Source organism: Nesoenas mayeri, assembly GCF_963082525.1.
Source record: "Nesoenas mayeri genome assembly, chromosome: 9".
Lineage (NCBI taxonomy): Eukaryota > Metazoa > Chordata > Aves > Columbiformes > Columbidae > Nesoenas > Nesoenas mayeri.
The window spans coordinates 3960909-3986670 of NC_137557.1; the positions used below are offsets into that span (position 1 = coordinate 3960909).

Below are 25762 nucleotides of genomic sequence, written 5' to 3' on the forward strand. Positions count from 1 at the left end.
ACTGTGTAAAACAGTTCATTTCTATTCTGCAAGGTGAAAAGTCACTTAGTGGTAAAATACATGATAAGGAGTAAAGTATACTATACCTATTAGTCTTTCTACTACGCAGCTCACTATCTCAATTGGGCCATATTGAGACCCCCAATTTAAGAACACCCCTTTAATACCCTCTTGCACATCACCTCTCAGCTGGGCAACATAAAACTCCATTTGGAGACACAAAACTCAGTGTGAGGGGAAGGAACCTTATGTATATAGATATAGATATATGTACATAGAATAAAAATTAAGGAATAAAAAATCCTAAAAAAAAACAGCACGAGTTTTCTTTTATTCTATTACTTCTTCATGCTAATAAAAAAGCCAAAATCAAGGGACTTTTAAGAATTTTTATTGACAGTTTTACAAAATAATCCTTAATAAATAACATCTTGAGCAGCACTCAAGACACCTCTTCGACTGCTTCTTGGTTTTGTACGATACACAAAGATTAAAATTGTGTTCTTTGCGTGCTCATTGCAATGCAAGAACCTGTTGTTTATCTTCCAGAACTTCTTCCTCGTCCTCCATTTGGCTTTCATCCCAGCCCCTTAAAAGAAACACACCACAGTGATTTTCAGCAGCTCGAATTCCTCAAGCTACTCCACTTTAAGCCTTAGTGACATACGTTCACATATGCAAAGCTAGAAGGCATGAAAATAGCTTTTGCTGTATATTTCGCAAGTATATATACATTACAAGCTACTATATTTATTTTTTCCCCTCATTTTTTGTCAAATACATTTTCACCTCTTAAATGAGTAAGAAGTAAATCACGTTGTCACTATTGTGCCTTAATAGAGAAATCCCATATCCTAGAACAGATAAGGCAGGAAAGTGGGTTTCATTTCTACTATCTGCACTATTTGCAAATATTGTTTGCTTTTCTACTCACCTGAAATTTCAATATTAAATTCAAAATGAAAAATAACCAAGCACACATCTCTGAATCAGCTCTATTCACAGAGCATGTAATTAACCTCACAGTGCCTCGCTGACCCTAACTAGTTACAAGATGATAGTAAAAAACCAATGACACACAGAACTTTGGGGAATCTCCTTGTTTCCACGGCAATCTAACAGGTGTATCACAGACTATGGTGAGTTAAATATTATTGGCTCACCTGCTCACAAATCTCTTTTAAAATGTGCCAAACCCAAAGAACTTAGATAATGTCTACTAGACATACTTTCCTTCATAAATCTTGTTGCTGTATATTAACAAAAGCTAATGCATTAAAAAGCATAAGCGCAAAATTTATAGCTTGGAATCTCAGCAACAAAATATATCACTGCCCGAGGTCACTGGTTTAGAATGCCAAGATACAAAACAAGTCATTGTGCTGACATTTGTCATCAGCATGTTGAGTACAATTATAAAGTCAGGACTGGTTTTACCTCAGTTCTGGAAAGATGTTTGGCATATTGAGCACCTTACAATATCATAAAAAGATACTCAGCAAGTTCAGCTTACCCGAGAGCACCAAGTCTGCTGTGGTCTTTTTGTGGTTTTTTATGGAAATCTGTAGTATTTCTACCTATCTTCTCTGGGTGTCTGCTGGCAGAGGTCACATCTTCAGAAGTTAAGCTGTAATGCTTTTCATGAGCTGAAATATTTTAGGTCATTTCAGAAACAAATATAAACAAGGAAACACTTTATCTACACTAAATCTTAAAGAATGTCACAGTATCAACAAAAATGTGCTATTAAAAGTCTCAGAACAACTCTAGCTGATGAAGGATGACACTAAAAGCCCTCAAATAAATTATGATTTTTTTATAATACGGTTCCTGTATCATTAGAAACAAACTCTCTCAATTACTTCTCAGATGTTCATGCCTGTACAGTATGAAACCTTATATATAGGGCCCACTAATACCTATGCAACCTCAAAACACAGTAGCAAATGTAGACCTCGAGTAGCTGAGTACTGGTAGTATGTATTTAAAGTGGAGTAATAGGATATATCCCACATCCACCAATACAAAAAGATGATCAAATGGGCTCACAGTCTTTGCTTCTTACACAATACATGTAAAAGTACATCACTAGTTTCCCAGCTAGCCGTAAGTCTCTGCTATGAACTTATTTATAAGTGAAAAGCATTCCAAGAAAGCTGAAAGAAAGGGAGAGAAAAATGGGACGGTTAGACAGTAATTGCCCTCCCTATTCTCCTCTGGTCACATTCAGCATGGATGTTCATTCTTCAAGCAGTAACAAGAGGAAACTCTTCCAAAAACCACGTGTTCTGATGAGTACATATCAAAAAAGGAAAGACAGTTGTCCTGAAATATGGTATTTGGAAGCCTCAGAAGAGCTATGTGAAAAAGCACAGCAAAACCTAAGGTAAAACGTCTTAAAAGACAGAATACTCTCAAATCCAGACTACTTTTATTTACTAACGATGCATCATAGCCAGGACCTGCCAATATTAAAGCACCACAGCAACTCAGAATGGAGGCACCATGTTACAGCCTAAGAGATGCAGCTCGCCAGGGCTGATCGTGCACAGTGTGTCTTATGCACCTGACCTGTCTTCTCACTAAGATGGAACCGAAGCATCTCAATATCTTTTTCTTCTTGAATTCAAAGAATGAAACTAGAACTCACTCATTCTGTTCAACCATAAACAATTGACCTTGCCCACCTGCCCCCTCTCTAACCTTTGAAAAACAAGGAGGGGGTTAAAAGAAAAATAAAGAGGAAGAGGCATTGAGTCAAACCCAAAATGAGGGGTAATATCAAGTCCTAATAGTGACAGTTCTTGTCAGGATAGATTTATAGAATTTCTTGTCCATCTCTTCCCCTTCTTGCTACTCTTGCGTCAAATCAAGTCTAACTTCTAACACCACCTGGTGTGTTCGTTATTGAATAACCAAGGAAAGGATACCTATTTAAAAGACAGTTATAATAATACCTAATACCTAACACATCTTGAAGATTTTTGCAAAAAATGCAGGGAATAAACAACTTTAAAAAGTTGCATGGAACTGTTTGCTTCTACTAAAATAAATCACTGTTCAACCACAATACACATCATCAAATGGTTTAGTACATTTTTGCATCAAAATCAGATCTGAGAAGGTGAATGAAATAGGTACTTGCTTTGTTGTGTTAGTTGTAAGCATGAGGAAAACTTTAAAAACCACACCAATATTGCCACTTGCCTGTATAAGTTTGTAATTCTTTTTCCAGAGCAAGTAGGGCTTCTTGTTCAGCAGCACATTCCCAAAGATACTCAACGTGTTTGGTTACATCAAGGCACTTGTGTTTTGGTATCTCCGTATCAGCTCTGAATGCATGCAGAGGTGAACTCTTGGGTCTTGGCTGTGTGTCTGTTGGGCAATTTGCAGTCAGTTTACGGTGTAGCGTATTTGTTGACCACGGTCTAGAATAATTCCCTGAAATAACAGAAAAGGTCACAACTGCTAATAATTCAAAATTTCACAAATAAAGAGAATTTTATCTCAGCTCGTTAATTATATTAATTGTAGTTAAAATTATTAATTGGTCTTAATAGATTATTAATTTTGCTTAAGACTGTGAATTAATAAATGTTAAAGAGTTCACAGTTATATTGGGAAGTAGCACCTCACATTCCAGAAGTATCTCTCAGAAAAAATAAATATTTGATTTAAATATTATGTACAACGGCACATATTTTGCGAGAGAGAAGCAACTGAGAACGCTTATAGAAAGCTCAAAACTTTGGTTCTATCTTTTTTTAATTTAAGGCAACACGAATAAAATATAGAGACTTTCAAATATTTTTATGGGATTCAAAACTGACAGTTTCAATTTCCACCCATAGTGGTTTTAAAATTAAAATGCCAAGCTGGTTGCTTAAGATGAGAGAAATCATGTAAGCCACGTTCCCTGAGATGGAGACAGCTGAAATTGAGAAAAGTAACGAAGAAGTGCAGATGCAGGTAAACATTACTTGTTTCTTAGAGTTCATGTGATAAGACAGTAGCATGGAGAAGTGTTTTATTACATCAAACCCATATTGTACTAGATGCTGCAAAACACACAGTAATACATAACCTTGTTCGCCAAAGTTCATTATCTAAATATTCAAGCTAAAGGGGAGTAATGGGGTAGGAGGCAGGGGTAGAAACTAAGAACAATTAAAAGAATTATTAGTGAGCGCTGGAAAGAGAACATTTTTAACTCAAAAACACATACTTATGAAAACAATGCTATGTATATAAGCCATTATTCCCAAAATACAAGTAAATAGATGCAGATACAAAAATGACTTAAATTCAGGGCAATCATCACAAACAGAGCTTCTACTTTTTACAGTTTCTCAAAACTCAAAGCTGTTTGTGTCTTTACCTGGGTATGAGCTCCACGCTTCCATCAGGGGAGAAATGCTATTTTGAGTCTCCAAACCACATGAAGGTTGGTTCAATTGACTTTCTAAGACATCTTGAACTACAGAGCCATCAGCATATTCACTTAAGCTCCTTTCAGGGACCCACTTTCTATCTCCTGAAACTAAAAAGTATTAGAGAAAATTACTTGCAGGTTTTGTGTTAACATGCATTTACTGTTACTATATTTGCTGTGTGTGATTTAAAGAAGTCATGCAACAAATTTTCTACAGACAATGTAGGGAAAACATCATATAATACACTAACAAGCTTGAATTCAAGTGGTACATTCAAATTAGTATTCACATTCCCCAATCATTTCATGTGTTGTTTCATATACACCATTAAAAGCATTTTTTCATGATGTATATTATGCACAAAGAAAAGCAGAAATTCCTGCTGGAACCAAATTCTCAGGGGATATAAAGCAGCATGTAAATCTATAGCATTATACCTACTACTACCTCAAAGTAGTAAGCTTATTTTTTTTATCCTTCCACAGCACCAGTTGTGTGTGTTGGCATGATTGTTAACCCAAAGTGACTTCTAAAAGTAAACTAGATCCAATTTACAGGAAGAGAAGGATGTCTTACAGCAACAGTGATAAATATGTATATTGTTTGAGGATTCTATTCACACACCATTACCTGAAAATGGGATAGTCCTGTCCACAGGGCCAGAGTCAGCAGAGCGTGAAGAACGCGCTTCAGGTATTACTTGTTTAGGATTTGCACCTACAATAAAGAAACCTTCAAGTCCCAAATACTGTGTAGAAACAGATTTCTGTCTTTTGGCTACATCCTGTAACTTGAATAAGACAAAGGTATTAGAAACAGGAAACTTCATAAGTTGCCCTTGCAAGTTTATATTGATCAAATGCTTATTTCATCAACTTGGAATGACTCTGAGAGCCTGCTGTAGTAGCTATTCATAAGGATGATCATTTTGCACCATATATGCTTTGAAATCCTACAAATTTCCATTGCTAACATTGTGAGAGTCTGAGTTTATTCTTACACTGATTGCATGTGGACATGAAAGGAAGTTTTCCTTTGTTCTCACTTATCTTTGTGCACATAAACTAAAGTAATACTGTTTAACAATAACTGCAAATCTAATGTTACAACCTCCCCCATGATTTTTTTCTTTCAACTTTATATTCAACGAAAGAACATTTGAATAATTGAGGTTAGAGAAGAGTATCTGTAGTTTTTGGCTTTCAACTGAGAGGTGAAGTGACCTTGATACTAACATGGGAAAAGCTGCCTTCTCCCCCAGCACATTTTTTTTTTTTGTCTGAGACTAGTCTGCTCTTTCTTTTGCTTTTTTGAAACATTAAGAGAAAACTGACAATACAAATTGGAAAATACAGAGGCCTTCATCCACTACAGATGAAATATGGTAGGCGGTGACAATGCTCTGATTAAAACTATACTCTTGATCGCTTTGGGTGGCATGGAGAGGGCCTGGAGAATCACAGAATGTCAAGGATTGGAAGGGACCTCTAAAGCCCATCCAAGTCCAATCCCCCCGCTGGAGCAGGAACACCCAGATGAGGTTACACAGGAAGGTGCCCAGGCAAGTTTTGAAAGTCTGCAGAGCAGGAGACTCCACAATCCCCCTGGGCTACCTGGTCCAGTGTTCTGTTACCCTAACTGAGAAGAAGTTTCTTCTCAAATTTAAGTGGAACCTCTTGTGTTCCAGTTTGAACCCATTACCCCTTGTCCTATCATTGGTTATCACCGAGAAGAGCCTGGCTCCATCCTCCTGACACTCACCCTTTACATATCTGTAAACATTAATGAGGTCACCCCTCAGTCTCCTCCAAGCTCCAGAGCCCCAGCTCCCTCAGCCTTTCCTCACACAGGAGATGCTCCACTCCCTTCAGCATCTTGGTGGCTGCACTGGACCCTCTCCAGCAGTTCCCTGTCCTGCTGGAACTGAGGGGCCGCAACTGGACACAATATTCCAGGTGTGGTCTCACCAGGGCAGAGTAGAGGGGAAGAAGAACCTCTCTGACCTACTGACCACCCCCTTCTAATCCACCCCAGGATGCCATTGGCCTTCCTGGCCACAAGGGCCCAGTGCTGGCTCATGGTCATCCTGCTGTCCACCAGGACCCCCAGGTCCCTTTCCTCTACAGAAGAATGGGGAAAAGTGGTAGAATATTTCATAGTAACCATACAACCATCACGATCTCTCAGCTGATTCAGGAACAAAGCAGGTTGCCTCATGCTAAACTGGGAAAGCAGATTAAGCAACACAGTTTATCTGTTTCACAATCAAAGATATAATATTTACCACTGAAGACTTTGTAATTCCAGGCAAAACCAAACTCTGGCTGTTGGAGACGCTGTCCAGTTTTTGTGAGTCTTTATGGTTTTTCTGCAGTTTTGTCTCAATAAGAGATTTATTGGTCATTAGTTCAGAAGGGTTAGAGATCTTCTCAGGGAGTTTGCAGGAGCTAAGCGATCTTCTCTCAGTCTTTATTTGAATACCTTCCTTTTGCACTGTATTTCTTTCAAGATGACTGCAGACAACCATTTTTTCTACAATAGTACAAAAAAAACCATGAAAATACTTTTTTTTTTTAATGGAAATCAATACCAATTATAAGCTGCAAGTCTACCACGTTTTCTTCACAAACTTAAAATACAAAATCTCCACTGAAGTTACCCATAAGCCATACAATTACACATAAGCAATTAGCTTTCATCAGCTTCCTGCCCAATATCCAGAGAGTTGGACTAGACTTACCAGGTAGTAGTGCCAATTCCATACCTCATGTATATGTTTCTGTACTTTATTGTCTATGAAAATGTTCAGATTTTGATAATAATCTTAACATGCTTCCAACTACTCCTTCATGATAATGCCATTTTTTACACGTAGAATGCTATAATCTAACCAGAGTCAGCATAAGAACTGCAATAGTAGCAATTTCATAGAATTTCTTTAAAAGCAGCACAATGGTTTGAAATACATACTACCGTGCTGTGAATGATTCTGCGAGCTGTTTTTCTTTGCTTATACAAGACACAGCCATTTTATTTTTCCTCCTGCGCCCAAAGCAGCACATAAATCACACCTCATTAGTCAGGCCTTGTTTGCTTTTTCACATTTCATGACTTGAATAAGCAGCTTCTTGAACTAAACACAAAAAGAACAAGTGCCAGGCCCTGAAGTGTTGCAGCAATTTTTTGGTACTTGCAAGAATAAGAAATGAAGTACCCTTCCATTCTAACTTATTTCTTAATATTTAAAAGTGAGAATATATTTTACATAGTTTTAGGGGACAGAGCACGATCTTTGAGACCGCTTAAGAGGGCCACAAAATAAAGCTGATGAACTTTCACAGTGATTTCACTGCCATGCAACAGGTACTGCAATACTTAAATGATGATTTTTCACGCAGAAAGGGTAATCATTTATTCAGTTTTTCAACCTATTTACATAAAAGCATTTTTATACAAAAAAAAAGGACATGGGCTGTACATTAGATCTACTACAGTAAAGACAAATTAAGAGATTTGTAAGACCACCTCATCTGCTTTGTAATGGGTTTGTTTTCAGTATACAACTCATATTGGGGTAGACACTCCCTCAAATATGAGCTCACATCTGTGAGATTGCTGTCACAGCGGATGCCTATCATTTCAAAATAGCTTGTGCAGACCATTAAATTGTGATCAAGGGACCTGCATAGCTCAAGGAATGGTACATAATTCAACAATATTTAATTATATTTTTCGGATAATCACTGAAGTTGACTACGACATCCTATATGAGAATGACAAAACTGTACATACTTACATATACTGTAGAAATAACTTTCAAAATTTACCTTGAGAAACTTCTTTAGAAGAAACAGGATTTCTGCCAAGAGGAAGAGATAAATATTGAGTGTCAGTTGTGGACAGTAAATGACAAGATGACTCTCATTATGCCTACAGTTTCTTTTTGCAAACAGCCTTGCAGTGTGTCATTCTGATCTGCAACTGCTGATCCACTTTGAAACAGAGGGAGCAAAGAGCAGAAGAACAAAATATAACAAAAAAGATCACATATAATCGATTAAATTTTAGGAGATCACAAGTATTGCAACTGTATCATTAATTATTAGGACTCTTAGTTTTGCCTGGAATTACAAGATAGAGTATCTGAAAAGAACAAAACACTGACCAACTACAGAATTCCCTGCATGTTAGTCCCTGCTCCTACTGAGATGAGAAAATACAAAAGAAAAATTCTACCATGAATTCAGGACAGAAACACCTAAATAAATGGTTTAACATTGGAGTGATCAAGTAAACAAAATAAAGAAATCTCAATGTGATGTCTCTCTAGTTACAGGCAATTAATACACTTTGGTGGCTCACTGACAGTCAAAGACACAAACTTACTATTCACTAACTTTAATGGCAAACGTGTCATATACCCATTAACTGCTGACCTGTTCTTCGAATGATCTGCAAAAGTTTCAAGCACAAAACCAGCAATCTCAGACAAATGCAAAGGAAGTGAAAGCAGTAACTGTGATGACACTGACATAGTCTATATCTTGCACCAAGGATGCGAAGATATATATCTTAACCATGTCGTAAAGCAATTTGCAATTTACAATCAAGGTTTCTCCCCAGTCATGAAGTACAACTATCTGCAAGTAAAACCACCTGTTATTTAGGAATGTAACTAAGTCAGAAGATAAGATTATTCTCTTTTCTCTTCCAAATAACCTCTGCATTTCTGATACCTTTCACACTGCTTCGGTGCTTCAGCTTTTCCTTGCTTATTCATTCCCACACCCCAGCCTTCCATCACCAACAAGTCAGATGATTCTTCCAAGTGCTTCTCATAGGACTAAGTAAAGAACAAAATAAAGAAAAACCAGATTCAGCAACAGATTAAAATTCCAAAGAACATCAACTTGAGTAACTAAAAGTGTATAATTTCTGTATAGTAAGGGTTCCTGGTCACAACAGGAAAAAAATTACAGGAAAATTTTGGGAAGCTAAATGGAAAGAAAATGGAAGAGAAAAGAATCCACCATTTTTAAAATTAGAAATTACATAGTTGTTGCTACTTTAAATATTTAATGGATTAACTTTTAAACAAATAACTTAGGATCCCTGTGAAGATCCATGAAGTCCTTTATTGCATACTTACATCATGAAGGAATTCAATTTTCAAAGAGGACTCTGCATTTTCAGAAATAGTGTCAGCTACTTCCTCTCTAAAAACAGATGTCCAGTACCTCTTCACCTCTTCAACTACAAAACAGAGTTAATTTGATGCATTTCATTTTTTCCTGTTCAAGACTCACTTATACAAACACAAAATTTGTATTTATTGTGAAGTAACAACAATCCCAAGCAAAAGTATTTAATAGATTCAATAAACAGAAATCTATTATACCTGTTAAGTCATCGACATCATCATCATCTTCTGCCCCTTCTCCAGTCACAGCCTCAAGTACACTCAGTGTTTGCAGAGGCCTTGAATTTTTAACACAACTACCAGAAATTTGATCAACAGGTGTTCTAAAAAAGGAAGAGAAACCGATCTTAGAAATAGAATCTTTTATATATATATATTTGTTACAGTCATTAAAAAAACAAACAAAACCAAACAACAACAAAAAACCACCACGCAGTATTAACTGCTCTGAAAAGCAGCAATTCTTAATTTCATTGACAGGACTGTGCACCTCAGCAACTAAAAATCCAACTCTAATGTTTATAACAGTATCCTGAAGGTTGTACTTCCTTTTCTCTATAAAACTTCTGCAGCAAACATCCCAAAATCAAGCAGCCAAGTATCATTACCAGTCTTCAAATACTCCAACAGTGAGAGCAAAGAGAATCCCTCCAAATACACCCTCTGCAGTGATTATTAAATATTAAGTCATCAAGTCTGGTTATAATGGTTATTGTATTAAAATAAAGCACTCTATACAGCCACCTTAACTCTTGATAATACATCTAATATTTTTAAATTTTTGATGGAATTTTTGTTAATGCTATCAAGTAGTTCTGATTTTTTTCATTACTACCAGCAACTTCAACAATACCTTCTGTATTTCTTTAGTAAGAGTTTCTCCATGTAGCTCAGGCCGCCTTTCTTGAATTCAATTTGGAATGGTTCCTTCTTAACAGGAAGATTGGTCTGTACCTCACAAACTCCCACAGATTCTACTAGAATTATTTAAAATAAATTTATACAGCTATTCAGATTTATAAACTAGCTATTTAACTACATTAAACTACATATTAACTACATTTAACTACATTCATTATTTTAATGAATGTCACATTAGTCGTCTATGGCTAGATAAGTCTTTGCATAATTCCTAAATCTAAATGGCCAGCAGCATCATATTTACACGACAGAGTCAACAGTGGGGTTAAGCAGTAAAACCTCATTTATTACAGCTTCTCATATCAAGGGACATTACCACAGTGACAGGAGTGGAGATGAGGGGTAAAGAGCCTATGGAAAGCAAGCAGAAAATGTACTTTGCTAGAACATATGAAATCCTAAGCCATGCACACTCCTCACTGTGACTTCATGCTTTGGCATTACGATTCATAGGCAAGTCTGATGTGAGAAACAATGCCACAGAAAAGTACAGGGACATAAGCTAAACCATCTGTCCAAGCTCAAGGATTGGGATAAAACAATAATCTGTAGGTTATTAAAACAAATTTCAGAGGTTGTTGTTTGTTTATAAAGAAAGAGAAAAATTGCATTTACTATTCTAATAAAACACCTACTTTCACTCATCAAAATTCTGCTAACTCAATAAAATGACTCCCAATGTTTTTAAAATGCAATTAAGATAGAAAAAAAATCATACCTGATAGGACCTGATTGGTACACAGTTCTTCTCTGTGATCGCAATTACCTTTTCTCCATTGAATCAAAGCTTCCTGAAAAGACTTTGCAGATTCCTCCTCATTGAATGTACCTCTTAATAATAGTCCTTTGTCCTCATTTTCAAGGCCTGCACAGGTTGTTTCTGAGGGCTGTTCCTAAATCGGTTCCACAACATAATTAATACGGCACTTCTGATAACGATCCTCACCCCAGTTACAGGCAATAGGAACAACATTTTTTGTGTCAGCTAAACACAAGATCCTGTTTTCTGGGCTTAGTTTAGTTACCCCAGTAACTAGCTGCCCCCAAACTGTAAATTACCTCAGCACCACCTACTGACATTGGCAGAGATGAAAACTTGTCTGATGTGACCTGATGCTTGCTATTTACTTTCTTCTGCTCATGATTAACTTTCGGTTCATTCGGATTTACTTCCTTGATGAAGTCATCAGCGGCTTCCAATTTTCCAACACATGTATCAGCTTCTGCCTGCTAATGAAACATTGTGAAACCATTCATTTGTTATAAATATACTCAAACATTCCACCAAACAGCATATTAAAAGCAGGAAGGTAACCACATATCCGAGAGTGATGGTGACATAAGCATCTAATAATTTCAATAATCAACAGTGCAAATGTGCGAGCAAAAAATCAATAACCTGAATATTCCATTAGGTACTACACAGGACAGATTAAATGAGGTGTTTTACTCAGCACATCTCATTCAGACAAATTTATGAGCTATGTACATTATTAATGACGTTCTGCTTACTGAAGCTGTTCAGTACCAGAAGCACAACTGTAGAGGTCAACAAGAGGAAAAGGTTTGTTTGAGGAACTAACTGGAATACCCATTCGCACACAAAAAATAGTCCGGGACAGTCCATACTGTAAAGAACTAGATGAGTTTGGCTGAAAACAGCTACAGAAGGAGAATAACAGCTTTACTCACACTGGGACTGATTTGCAACCTTCATTAAAACAAAGACAATTACTGTGAAAATGCAATATGAAGGTTTTGATTGTCAACTCTTGAATGATTATTAAGAAAAACAAAACATATTTTATGTTCACTCTTTCCCTTTATTCCCTCCCGACCCACAGAGAAAGACCAGAATTCAAGATACTTTGTCTGCAGTCTGCGATTCTTTTCCCCAACATATTATTAACACACATGGACACCACAGAAGCACATATAATACTTAAAGAGGGGAATTTCCCTCTGCGATTTCTTGGGGTGGATCAAGACAGCTTAACGTGGAATTCTCCTGATGCAGACGGAGTGATGATAGACCTCTGTGATTCACAGTTTGAATCTTCATACTGTTCCAGTGAACTGCTGTCTGGCCTCTAGTCCATACAATAAACTTTCAACATCTCAATCCAGTTTTCAGTTCCAGGTTTAAAAGGTCTGTTACAGTACATTAAAAAAGAAAAAAATCCTACAGCCCGCATTTAGATGGGTTTGGTGAAATATTTTTCTATCCACACAAAACAGCTCATGGAAAATAACGTTTACATCCACTGAATAACTCAGGATAGCACATGATCCCCAAAAGACAATTTATTGCTACTTTTCATTACTCACAGGATGGTGCATCCTTCTGTAAATACCTTAAACTCTCACCTGAAGTTTTTCCATCAAATGATGTAATCTTTCTACTAACATACTATAAGCAAGGATCATTTTGGCAAGGATGTATTTATCAGGGCAATAGCTTTGACAATTTACTGCAGTTCTAAAAGGATTATACTTCTGGGGAGAAAGAATGAGGCAGTCAAACAAATTTTAGCAGGATAACAGAATGACATATCCAGTGATATTCATGCATGAGAAGCTTAAGTTTGTTCCAATTAAGCACTACACAATAATTCTAGGAGGAATCTTTACTACCCTAATTATAAAATTATAAAATTTTTATTGTTTCATAACAGATACGCAACATCAAGTCATATGTTAGAAATTGGATATTACTGTGCTGATTAATAAAACTACACACAACTTAAGTCTCCACTGTGCAGTATAATATTTTACTTTCATCACAGCTTATTCCTTTGTGAGTAGAATCCAAGTATGAAAGAATCAGGAACGCCCAAGTGGCACCTGACAGAACGGACGTAATTACAAGTAGGAATTCAGAGTTCCAAGATTCCATATATTATAATTACAATTAACATGGACTGTTAAATTTACTCACAAAGGTATATAATTGTGCTTCATGAATGAACAAACACCTCTGGCCATTCTTAGTATTTACAATTTTCTTTTTTAAAATGCTCAACATTTAAAGATTTGGAAAAGTCTCAAACAAAATACCAATTAACAATATTTCAAAGAACCTGTGTAAACATCTCCTGACCCACCAATTTGTTACATATTTCCAACCAAATAACACTACAATTGTTTCAATTCAATCCAATTTTCCATGAGGAGTGCATAACTATAAAATCCACCAAGGCACAAGGCAGCATGATTATTTTTTCCAATAAGTATTGCAGTAAAACAGCTACGCTATTTGCTTCTATGAGAACTCCTTTTTTAGCTGAAAAACTTTCTACTGAATAAGAAAGTCACATATGCAGTGTGAAAGTAATCCCTTTGTAATGAAAGCAGTGTTAAAATGATGCTTCGCCATCCACCAGTGTTATCCTGATCTTACAAGTGCTGTTCATGACCTGGGAGGACCACGTGAGTAACAGCTGAGAGAACTGGGCTGGTTCAGCATTGAGAAAAAAGGCTTATGGGAGATCTCAGCACCATGTTCCAGTATTTAAAGGGTGGCCACAAAGCAGATGGTGACTCCCTTTATACAAGGGGTCCTATGGAAAAGATGAGGGGTAATGGGTACAAGTTGCTCCTGGGGAGATTCTAATTGGACAAAAGAGGGAAATTTTTCACTACAAGAACAATCAGCCATTGGAATAATCCCCCAGGGAAATGTTGGATTTCCCAACATTGGACACTTCAGATTCAGCAGAACAAGGTGCCGGGCCAGCTTGTCTAGACTGGGCTTTTGCCAAGAAACATTGGACCAAATGATCCTTGTTGTCCTGTCCCACCTGGTATTCTATGATTCTATTGAAAAAAAAAAATTAACTACTCCCTTTATACAAGGGGTCCTATGGAAAAGATATGGGGTAATGGGTACAAGTTGCTCCTGGGGAGATTCTGATTGGACACAAGAAGGAAATTTATCACGACGAGAACAATCAGCCACTGCAATAAACTCCCCAGGAACTGGCGGATTCCGCAACATCAGACACTTTTAAGATTTAACAGGACAGGGTGCTGGGCCAGCTTGGCTAGACTGGGCTTTTGCCAAGAAACGTCGGAGCAGCTGATCCTTGTGGTCCCTTCCACGCTGGGATGCTGCGAGTCCATCCCGCGGGCTCACAGCGCCTCCTGGCGGCGCGCCCCGCCCCGCAGCCCCCGCCAGATCCCGTCGGTCACCTTCCGCACACACACCCCCCAAACCCCGAGGGGGGACCCCGAACGCTGCCGGGGGTGCCCTGTGGCTGCTGCTCGGCCGCTTACACCGAGTTCTTAACGTTTTCGCCACGGCAGCTGCGGCAAAACTCGGTACCGGCTCATACACAGAGATTTGCAGCGGACAGCACAAAAACAGCCTGCGGGAAGGAAAAACCCCTGTGTGCTGCTGGGGATGTTCAGCTGGACGGCGCTGACAAGACATCAACGCTCAGGTGAGCACTAATGGAGCACTAGTTATACCTGCTAAAAGGCAAAATCTCTTTATTAAATGCAAATCGCCTCATAGTTGATAATACTAATTCCCACCCTACCCCAGGCAGCCAGCATCAGCTCAGAAAGCAGCCAGAATTCAGAATGTGCCCTGATGCTAATCAGAGTATTTAAAATTACCAGATGTTCACACACCACTCAATTTTGTCCTATTTGCCTGCAACCATACTTTTTATTTTAATCATACGGTAGTGTTCTTAAGGAAAAGATCAGTCTTCTTCAGTCACATGCTGGGCAAATTAATAATAATACAGCTTAACAAAACTCCCTGTTAAAGAGCTGATAAAAGTTCTGATAACACAACAATTGAATCTGTTTCCTTGCAATTCAGCACATAAAATCTCCCTTTACCTTATGTGCATTAAGTAGTTATCACAGAGAGAAAGCTTAGAATTAAAGTGGCTATCACTAATATATTTTAGGAAACAGACAAGAAAAACTATTATCATTTTGATTCTACAAAGATAAGTTACTTAAGTAAAGAGGATAAAATTAGTATCAAATATATAAGTATTTTTCCTCCTTTTAAGTTGTTGCACATATAATAATTGATATGGCACCTTAAGCTGACCATCTTAGAGAAGTCTTATTTTTCCCAGTAGAAAAACTGCAAAAATAAAGTACTAAAAAACTTCAATTCACTAGAAAACTAAAGCTGGAAGTTCAAAGGAGCTCCTTGACTTTATTATCTCAAAGTAGCAATATCACCATCAGAATTATTCCTTTTTACGGAAGGAGCAGAGACAGCTTATACAACAATGTCCATATGCTACCACATACATCTCCATCATACAGAAAAGCTAATGTACAGAAAGCTAACGTTACATTTAGACCTGCACCTGTGTTTTAGGCACGCACATAGGTATTTAGATGTATAGGTCTCTTCATGAAGGCACATGGAGGTGAATTCTGGGTCAGAGGGTTTGTCTGTGCAGAGCACACATCACTTACAGCCTGAATAAACCCAAGGTAATTCATTTTACAATGTATTATACTATATAATACATGTACATCTCGATACTGCTACGAAGTTACTTTATACACACATTATAGTATGTTGCTACAGAGTAATTTTCAAACTATTTACTTACCAGCAATGTACTCTTAATTCCAATGAGTCCACATGCTGTCTCTTCCACTTTGGGTTTTCCATGAGCTCCAGCATTTGCCATTTCACGCCTAAACAATTCTTTCATTGGCTCTGGAAAAGAAGAAAAAAAAGAAGACACCCACCCAGTACTCTGGTCTCCGATTTCATTAATGCTTAACTGCAGCAGTCGCCAAGAACCAGATACTCTGCCAGAAATTCACGAGTTTTTATTTAGTTAACAAATATGTATTTACCTTGAAGCTGTTCTTTGAGTATCTGCAACTTCACTTTTCCTGAAGAAATCTATATGGAAGAATATTTACATATGCATATATAAACACTATGGTACTGGAGTATGAATATTAAAAAAAAGCAAACCACTAAGGTGCTATCATGAATAAAAGCTTAACTTTTATAGAACTAAAACGTTACCATTACTAGGAAAATAGCTAAGCATGTATTTAAAGAGAAAACTCCACATATGGCTCAGGACAACAGTTATGTCTGTGACCAGTTTCCGTTCCCATTCATGAAACGACATTGTCCCTGTTTGCCCAGCCAGGTATTATTGCTACGTAGCGAGTGTTTCCCACAACCACAGACCTGCAGAACTTACTACAGCAACTTCAGTTCAGCTTCAGACCTGTGGAGTCTCCTGCACATACAAGCTGGCATTTCGATTTTGCCTTTTCAAAGATTCTGCCCCATGCATCTTCTGCTTCGCCATCACAGCTGAAATCTGAAGTCTTTGAAGTAGTAACATCTCTGAGTTACTTGTCTCAGAGAAGGGGAAAGAGAAAGAGCTGGGTTAAAAAACCCTTTTCATTCTGATCCTCTCTTCTACTTACAGGCAAATAGGCAATTTTATTGAAATTGGGTGTGTTGGCTAAGACCTTCACACCAAAATGCTGCTGCTGCTGCTTCAAAAGACTTTAAATAGCAACTGTGACAGCTTAGTCTGAAGTTGGCATTGTCTGTTTTTCCCTTCAGACTTCTATAAGATTTATTTCAGCCCGTTTCAAGCGGTCTCTCTTAACTAACAGCTCTCATTTCAATATAGTATACGTGGCATGGCTTCCAGAAAAAGAACACATAAAGCTCTCTTTTTATGTCCTACTCAGTCTAATTTACATGCTTCTACAGACATATCAGTGTCTATCAAAGGAAAGAACAAGTATCTCTAAGTTGAATTAGTTCGGATTTGGGATCCCCTACAGATTTTTCACACTAATTCAAGGAAGAAGACCACAAGCTCCGTTATCACCCTTGGTATTTTAACAGCACTTGTGAACCTTATTTGATGACGAATACATCTAATGTGTGCTTCCCTGATGTATAAAGCCTCAAGGACAAGAGCCTAAGCTAGTAAAAAGATGAATTTATTTCACCAGCGAATGAAATATTAAGACCAGTTATTACAGTTGTAAGTGATAACGCTTCCTACAAGGTCCAGTCTTCACCTACTTAAAAATTTGACCAATTTTTAGCATTCCCATACATCTGCCTTATCCTTAATACTTTTTGAGGTTGAGAACAATCACCCTAGTCATTCCCAAAAAGGAAATTAGGAGAAAATACCCCATTGTACACATACCAAAAGGAAGACAAATTTTTCAGCGATCCATCAGGAAAGTTCTACACTCCTCCTTTTAGGTCTGAGCAAAGACGTCATAGAACAAAAGTCAACTGATAAACCTAATCCACATTTTAAAACTCAGAAACATTTGGTCTCAGTCCAAGCGAATGGGCTGAGCCCCATCCTTGTCCAAGAGGATGCTTCAAAAATGTGTTTAACCCACACCTGACCAACTAGCATCAGTCCTTAGGGGACAAATGTAGGACTTTTCCAGCTACTGTGGGCCCAGTAGAAAGCTGGGATTTCAATCCTAAAACATCATAAGGCAGATTATAGGACATCCAGAAGTGGAGGACAGAAAAAAAAGAGAGTTCTACTGTGAATGCAGATGCCATTATGCAGTGACTGAGCTAAAAGAAAGAAACTCCACAACATTAACTGTAGTATTTTTAAAGTAGCATGCCTTTCTCATAACTGTTATCTATGAAGATAAAGAACTTTATTCAAAACCTCATGTGAAGCCTTGTATTTCAGTTTCATGATGGACATTAGACAAGGCCTAATTAATTCTAAAGACAGGCTCCCAATGACTTCCAGCACTATTGAATTAGACTCTTACAATATTAAATAAATAGTAATTTGCTATCTATGGCAATTAAAAAACAAGCAAACAAAAACAGATCACCACAGAGAACTTGATGTTCCTCCAGCTCAAAGTGAAGCTTAACTTTAGCATGGGAAAATAAATCAGAAATTTTACTCAGAAGGTGCTTAACGTTTTTAGGGTATATAAAATTCCCATGTTCTGTAGCATAAATGTTCTAAATCTTGTTTTAAATAGATTTGTCTACAAATATACTGATAGATTACTACCTTATTATGGTTTTCTTTGCTTTGTGAAAAAACCCGGGCTTGGATGGTCATCGGTCCTGCCTGTCCCGATTTCCAACGATAAGCACTTGATTTCCTACAAACCGAGAGCAAGAAAGAACATACAAATTATGTATTCTGTAAGCAAGAGCAACATAAAGGTTTTCCTTCAGGTTTTCAAATAAGAACAGAGCATCAAAAATAAAGTATTTGTCTATAGGATCATTGATTCCACAAAACACAAACAACTCCCTTTCATTGAAACCTGCTTCACATCTACTTTACTAGTAGGAAAACATCAAATGTATAATAAAGTACTTGTGTTTAGATGGTCAAATTGGTCTAAGTTTTTAACCATAAGAAAACCCCATCAATTCTTTAAGGTTGGTTTTGGAAGAATAAAAATGTAAGAGAAGTACACTTTAGATAAATCTTTATTGTCCTGATTTACTCTAGTTTATTGTAACTACTCCTACATTTATACAGTCCTGAAATTACATTGAGGCCTTTGAAGGCAACTGTGAGATGGATGTGGCTCCGGTGAAAATGAGTTTGACACCCCTGCTCGAGGCCATTCATTTAGCACAGCTAGAATGGGGCATATTTTCATAAGCCAGGAACACATACCTACAATTAATGTTTCATTGAATATCAATGTAACATATTTTAATAAGCTAGGAAGACATACCTACAATTAATATTTCAGTGAATATCAGTTTAGATATTGACTACTATGACAAACACAGTAGGTAGTGGGAAAGAATTGAAGACTAAGGGAGATTAAACAGTGATTTTCAGCTTTAGCACAGTGCATAATACACTATTACATAATATTTATCAAGTATTCAAATGACTGGTCTACAGAAAACCAAACATAGAGCAAAACAAACTAAAGCAAACAAAACAAGGGGTGAGGAAAACATGCAGTGGGGGGAAAAGGATGATCTTCCCACCAGTGGTGCAAATGCCAGTGATTACTGTTATTTGAACTTAGTTTAACAACACTATCAGGGTTTGCAGGTACAAGGCCATGACAACAATACAAAAACGCCTCCATGAGAACAATATGGGGAAAAAAGTGCTGGAAAATGCTCCCTTCAACAGCTCAAGCAAAAGTTCACAGAATCACAGAATGTCAGGGATTAGAAGGGACCTCAAAAGCTCATCCAGTGCAATCCCCCCACTGGAGCAGGAACATCCAGATGAGGTTACACAGGAAGGCGTCCAGGCGGGTTTGAATGTTTCCAGAGCAGGAGACTCCACAACCTCCCTGGGCAGCCCATTCCAGTGTTCTGTCACCCTTACTGAGAAGTTTCTTCTCAAATTTAAGTGGAACCTCTTGTGTTCCAGTATGAACCCATTACCCCTTGTCCTATCATTGGTTGTCACCAAGAAGAGCCTGGCTCCATCCTCCTGACACTCACCCTTTATATATTTGTAAACATCAATGAGGTCACCCCTCAGTCTCCTCTTCTCCAAGCTCCAGAGCTCCAGCTCCCTCCGCCTTTCCTCAAAAGGGAGATGCTCCACTCTTAATCATCTTTGTTGCCCTTTGTTGATGGAGCTGCAAGCAGCAGGCCCTCAGCATCACCAGGACTAAGGCACCAAGGTATCCAAGGCACTTGTATCTCCAGTGACAAAATGAATCAGGCAGAAGTACAAAGAAATGGCAGCAGATGTCGCAGAGATTTGCTAACATCCAGAGTGAGCCGAGATTGACATGACCACCCTAGCACTTGGTTCATTACAATATGCTTTCTTTCTAAGCCATCATACAGAAAAAGCTCGAGAAGCTACATGGATGCATGCAAAACAGGATCAAAGCAATATTAGGAATAACATCCTTTTAGAAATGTCAGAAATCAGACTGAAATAGTGCAAGAGAAACTACTTTCTGTCTCCTGCTTTAAAACTAAGGTGACAAATCCAATCAGACAGGAGGAAAAGAAGGAATAAATAAGGAAAAGGGATCTCTGCTGCTGAAGGATTTATTGGGTTACTTTTTAAAAAAGAGAGAAAAAAATCAAAATTCCACACAAGAGTTTAAAACTAAGAAAGTCATAGGGTAGCAAGTTTATTATTGGGAAGAAATATCAGAGAGAGGAGACTCAACACTATTGTGAATTCCAAACTTAGCATGAGATCCCATCTGTGGCACAGGGAGGTGAGAAGGGAGCCTCTCATTGCATTCCTTTTTTGAAATAGAAATATAACCTACTTTCTCTCTTCTTTTTCTCTGCTCATATTTGACTGTAGTTGCCGCAACTTCTTCTCCATCTCTTTGTTCTCTGTTTCTAACTGCTCTTTCTCCAACTGCAATTCTCTGACAGTTCTGGCAAAGTTAAAGTAGTCAAACATTCATTAGAATTATATGAAAGAGTGAGGCACCTGAAGAAGTTTAAAGCAGCAGGAAAAAAAGTTGAAAGATTTGTCATTAAAGGCACATCACTCTTCTGTCTCCCAGCAAGACTGAAAACAGTTCTGGAAAATTGAGAGCAGGTCAGAGCAAAGCCCTTGGACCCAAGAATATCTCATTACAGGGGGATATGGTGACAGTGCTGTGGCTACTCCAATATAAGTTTCAGAGTGCCCAACATAAAACATACGGTTATGCCTGTTTTCAGAAAGGTTTGTTGCTTAATTATATTAAACTATCCCAGTGAATCCTTTAGTATCATTTGTTTACAAAACATATATGCTAGATATACAGCATTAAGAACCTATAACTTGCTCAGAAAATAGATTAAAGCCTAAGAAAAGAAAGGCTTAAGGATAAAAGTATAGGGAAAATACAAGAAAAGAAACTCATCGTGATTCCTCTTGCTCTTACGCAAATAAGTTCTTCTACTTAATGTTGCATTAAAGCTTAATAAAAATGAAGAAAATGCATCTCTATCACAATCAGGTTAAATGCACTTACTTTGCTTTTAATCTCACTGAGGTTCCAGTTTTTGAGCCCGGGAGTATTACAAAATCGTTGATGTTCATGATTCCAAGTATAATCTCTTCTAAAAAAAAAAACAGAATTTCAATGATCTACAGTTAGAAACCTGTTGAAATGAGAATTTGATTGAAATTACAACAGTAAAAGCTTGTTACAAATCAAAAATATTATCATATAGAAGGAAAGAAATGGAGTGCAGAACTTGTTTATATGAAGTCTCAATCAAATCCTAGGGCAACTCTAAATTACATTTAACTGAAATAAAAACTTTTCATTAAATTTATGATACCAGGGAAAAGATTTGTCTGTTTCATTTGTGCAATTCCCTAAATTTCAATGAAAGCAGTCCAATATTAAATAAAACACAGCTTTCTTGAACCAGACCTATAGAAAGCACAGAGGAGGAGAAAATGTTATCAATGGCTATAAAGTCAAACCATCTCGATGCAAAGAGGTAAATGTCTTCTGTCACACACAAATTGATAAAAAAAGGATACAATAATTTGCAGTCATTCTCTACTCTCAAAACTTGAAGAGAGTGGTATTTTAAAGGCCTTCCCCCTTCCCGCCTCCCAGGTTGTAAAATACTCTTCCAACAAGCAAGTTCATACAGCACAGAGTCCAAACTGAAGTTTAACATCCACAGTCTCCCTGTGCTACAATGTTTGCAGCGTAACTAGTCCAGCCTAAGCAGGCTGCTGGAAAAAACGTGCCGACACCAGAATTCAAGCACAGTGCCAAAGCTGCACATTTACTTGTGCTGCTGGGATGCATATGGAAAAGGGAAAAATAAAACAACTTTATAGTCCAGAGACTTACAGCTGACAGGACATTTGGAAACTGTTCTTCAACAGTTGGCTGTTAGATCCCAGCTGAAAGAATGACCTGATTGAAATTACGCAGAGAGGCTTAGGGTTATATTTGAAATACGTCAAATGTGTAGCAGCTTAAGAGCAAAAGCTCAGCTGCCTGTTCACACATAAACCTGAAAATGACCATTAATACAGTTAAAATGCTTCCAAATAACACTACCCATGAGGCAAAACACATCATAGCACGTTACAAACAGTTAAAACATCTGGTGCCACAGAGCCTGAACACAATGACATTTCGGTGCTGACAGAAACATCAGATGTGCACACAAAAAGTGCTTCTTACTGTGCTGGAAAAAACAAGCACTCCATTCTTTCCTATAATTTCAAAACAATTCTTCTTTTATCACATCCTAAGATAAAAGAATATTCTATAATAATAACTTAGACTAGAAGAAGGTTGTATTGGCAAATGTGTGTCATTGGCAGGACTAGCGCATCTAGACAGGCAGGGATAACACGCAGGTTTTGATACAGCCAAGAGACCACCTAATAGTAAAAATAGAGATAAATTACTGAAACCAGCTCGGGAAGCTCAAGGAGGGAAAGTAGTTAACTCATGTAAATGATACTTTGTTATAAACTTGAACATATTCCACTGGAATCAAATATTTCAAGAGCTAACTTAGAAGTTGTGATAGAATCAGAGATAAAGTCATCTACAGATTTTTGGGAACACAGTAATACTGGGTGGGAAAAAAAGCATCAAGTTATAGAGAACAGGGGAGACAGATAGAAGGTGATCAAAAAGCTGAATTGTTCTCCGAAAATAGCTGTTAGAACATAATCTTATTTTTATAAGAACAGCTGTTAGTGTAAACACTGAGACTGTAACATTTAAAATTAAACATTTGGGGAAATATGCAGCCTTTGCTTGCAGGACACCCCGCAGTACCCCAGAGACTGGCTGACAGGGAAGGACTAATACAACAAATTGAAACTCCGCAGAAACAAACTCCATACTTAGAAACAGACTTCTAATTTAAATATAGACCACAGTTCCCATTTTCTGTGTGCTTTTGGTTTATCTGTGAATCCTTTTCTCTTTGTAAGACAATTTTCCAGTGAGGCAAACAGCAGAGCAATGCATCAACATAAATAAATCAAAGATTAATTATCCCCATTCTTTCTGCCTGCTCATCTGCACATGCTAATACTCAAATTTCAGCATTCTAGAGGATTCCTCTCTGCTGCTAATGGACATACAGTGCAAATGAACAAAAAAAAATGGTGTTTCAGCTAAAAGAAATTTAAGTTGATTTAATTTTAAAGTCTGCATAGCTAAATGAACAGAAATCCCATATACATATATCTTAGCTTAGTTCAGATTTCTCCCTAATCAATTTAAAGACAGTTTTATAACTTAAACTGATGTCATCTTCAGCTGTCTTTATTTCAAACTACAGCAGTTTAACTAGAGCAGCCTAAATTCCAACAGCTTTCTTACATCAATAAACCCATAAAATCCAAAGGGATACTACCGTACGTCTAATAGCTCATATCCAATTATCATAACCATGAACACGGATTTCATGCTAGACTGAGTCCTACCCACTTACCAATAATTCAAACCAAACTATTTCCTTTGAGGAATCCTTAGTGTAACAAAGAATTTGCCTAGTATTGCTCTCCACCCATTTGCAGTTAATTATATCAACCGAAACTTCTGGTCCTTACAAACAAGGCCCTTCAACATTTCACTAATTAGTTAAAATAACAAACAAACAAAGCACCACCACAAATGTAAGCTGATGTAATCTCCGTCCCTCTGGAGAAGCTCATGTTGTCCACACCCCAATATCTGTGTCTCAACCATTTCAAACTTCACTTTCTATTTTAAAATAAATTACGCATTTCTGTTTAACGTCGCACAACATGCACAAAGTAATATAATGAAAACCAGATTAAAACAGTTAAAAGATACTTAACTATTTTCCCATACTTTGCTATTTTGTCACACATTGCAAATGTGTTGTTTCATTAACTCTGACGAGTCAACACCTATTTCCACCTGTCCCACATCTGCATTGTTTAACGAATAACTATATTTTAAACTGTATTTTGAGTAACTTCAAACACAAAAGACACTAGCAGAGCAGTCTCTGTCTCCCCATGAAGTCTATTAAAAATAAAAAACCATAAAAATAAAAAAGGAAACAACCAACCGCGTTACCAAGTATGTTTCATGAGATTGATGCCTTACCACCCACATTATCCAGGGACAATAATTGCCCTGTGACCTGCAGAAGCGCTGCCTAGAACTCAGCAAACGAAGCAGCAGGTGGGGACACAAACAGGTGAATTAACAGGGCCAAGTCTGTATTTGCCTTTAATGCCTCTATCAAAGCCCAGTCTGTGCTTTCAGAGAGATTTCAGCCAGTCCGGACGGCAGCTCTAGGAAAACACACAACAATATACAAATGCAGAGGAAAAAAAACGCATTAAACCCCCCTGCTATCGAAGCAGTGGCGTTTTGTGTTTGTTTGTTACCGATAGCTCTGTTTACCAGTGAAACTGACAAAGGAAGGACGGGGAAGAAGGAAACTGCTTAGAAGTGTAGCCTAGAACCAAAAAGCCATAAAAGTAGAGGGGGAATAAAGAGAAAAGAGTAGAGGCCGAATTCAAACTGCAAGGGCACGTGGCGAGGGGATTCCCAGGGAGAATTTGGGGGCACTGCCACCTGTCCCCAAATGTTCTCTCGGCCCGGCCTGGGGACGGGCGGCAGCGCCGGGCGGGACGCGCTGGTTCGGGCCGGAGCATTCGCCCCTGAGCGAACACCCCACGGCCGAGGCCGCCCTCTGGGCACCGGCGGGGCTCGCCGGGCCGCGGCCGCGCCACCTCCGCCCAGACACAGGTTCGGGTTCCCTCCCCCGGCCGACCGCAGTGTCCCCTCCGCGCGCCGCTCACCCCGCCGGGATCGGGCCCGTCCCGCTTCTCAGCGCCGCCGCGCGCCGTTCCCATGGCAGCCGGGCTGGGCGCGTGCGGACGGGGAGAGTCCATTTGGCGCCGCGGGGGTGGGACGTGTCGGGAGAGACCACCCCGTGCGGCGGGGGGGTGAGCTGCGGGGAGAGCTCACCGCCCTGACGGGGTGCTCATAGAATCCTTTCAGTTGGAACAGACTCTCAGGATCATCGAGTCCAACCATAACCTAACCTAACCTAATCTAACCCTAGCACTAAACCATGTCCATAAGAACCTCGTCTAAATGCCTTTTAAACCCCTCCAGGGATGGTGACTTCACCACTGCCCTGGGCAGCCTGTTCCAATGCCTCACAACCCTTTCAGTGAAGAATTTTTTCCTGATATCCAATCTGAACCTCCCCTGGTGCAACCTGACCCCATTTCCTTTTGTCATA

At 38.3% G+C, this 25762-nt stretch overlaps 1 protein-coding gene across 1 annotated transcript; it reads right to left on the reverse strand.

Moving 5' to 3' along the window:
* Positions 1-513: 513 nt before the first annotated feature.
* On the reverse strand, positions 514-21578 carry ZBBX (zinc finger B-box domain containing; the record flags this gene model as incomplete). The annotated part of the gene is made up of 18 exons (XM_080350088.1): positions 514-589; positions 1514-1646; positions 3208-3441; positions 4379-4534; positions 5064-5223; positions 6718-6965; positions 8261-8292; positions 9170-9276; positions 9583-9686; positions 9832-9956; positions 10487-10607; positions 11273-11447; positions 11614-11781; positions 16146-16255; positions 16399-16447; positions 18594-18687; positions 20809-20922; positions 21511-21578. 18 exons carry the CDS (start codon positions 21576-21578, stop codon positions 514-516), a joined length of 2274 nt encoding a protein of 757 aa, XP_080206214.1.
* Positions 21579-25762: the final 4184 nt, after the last annotated feature.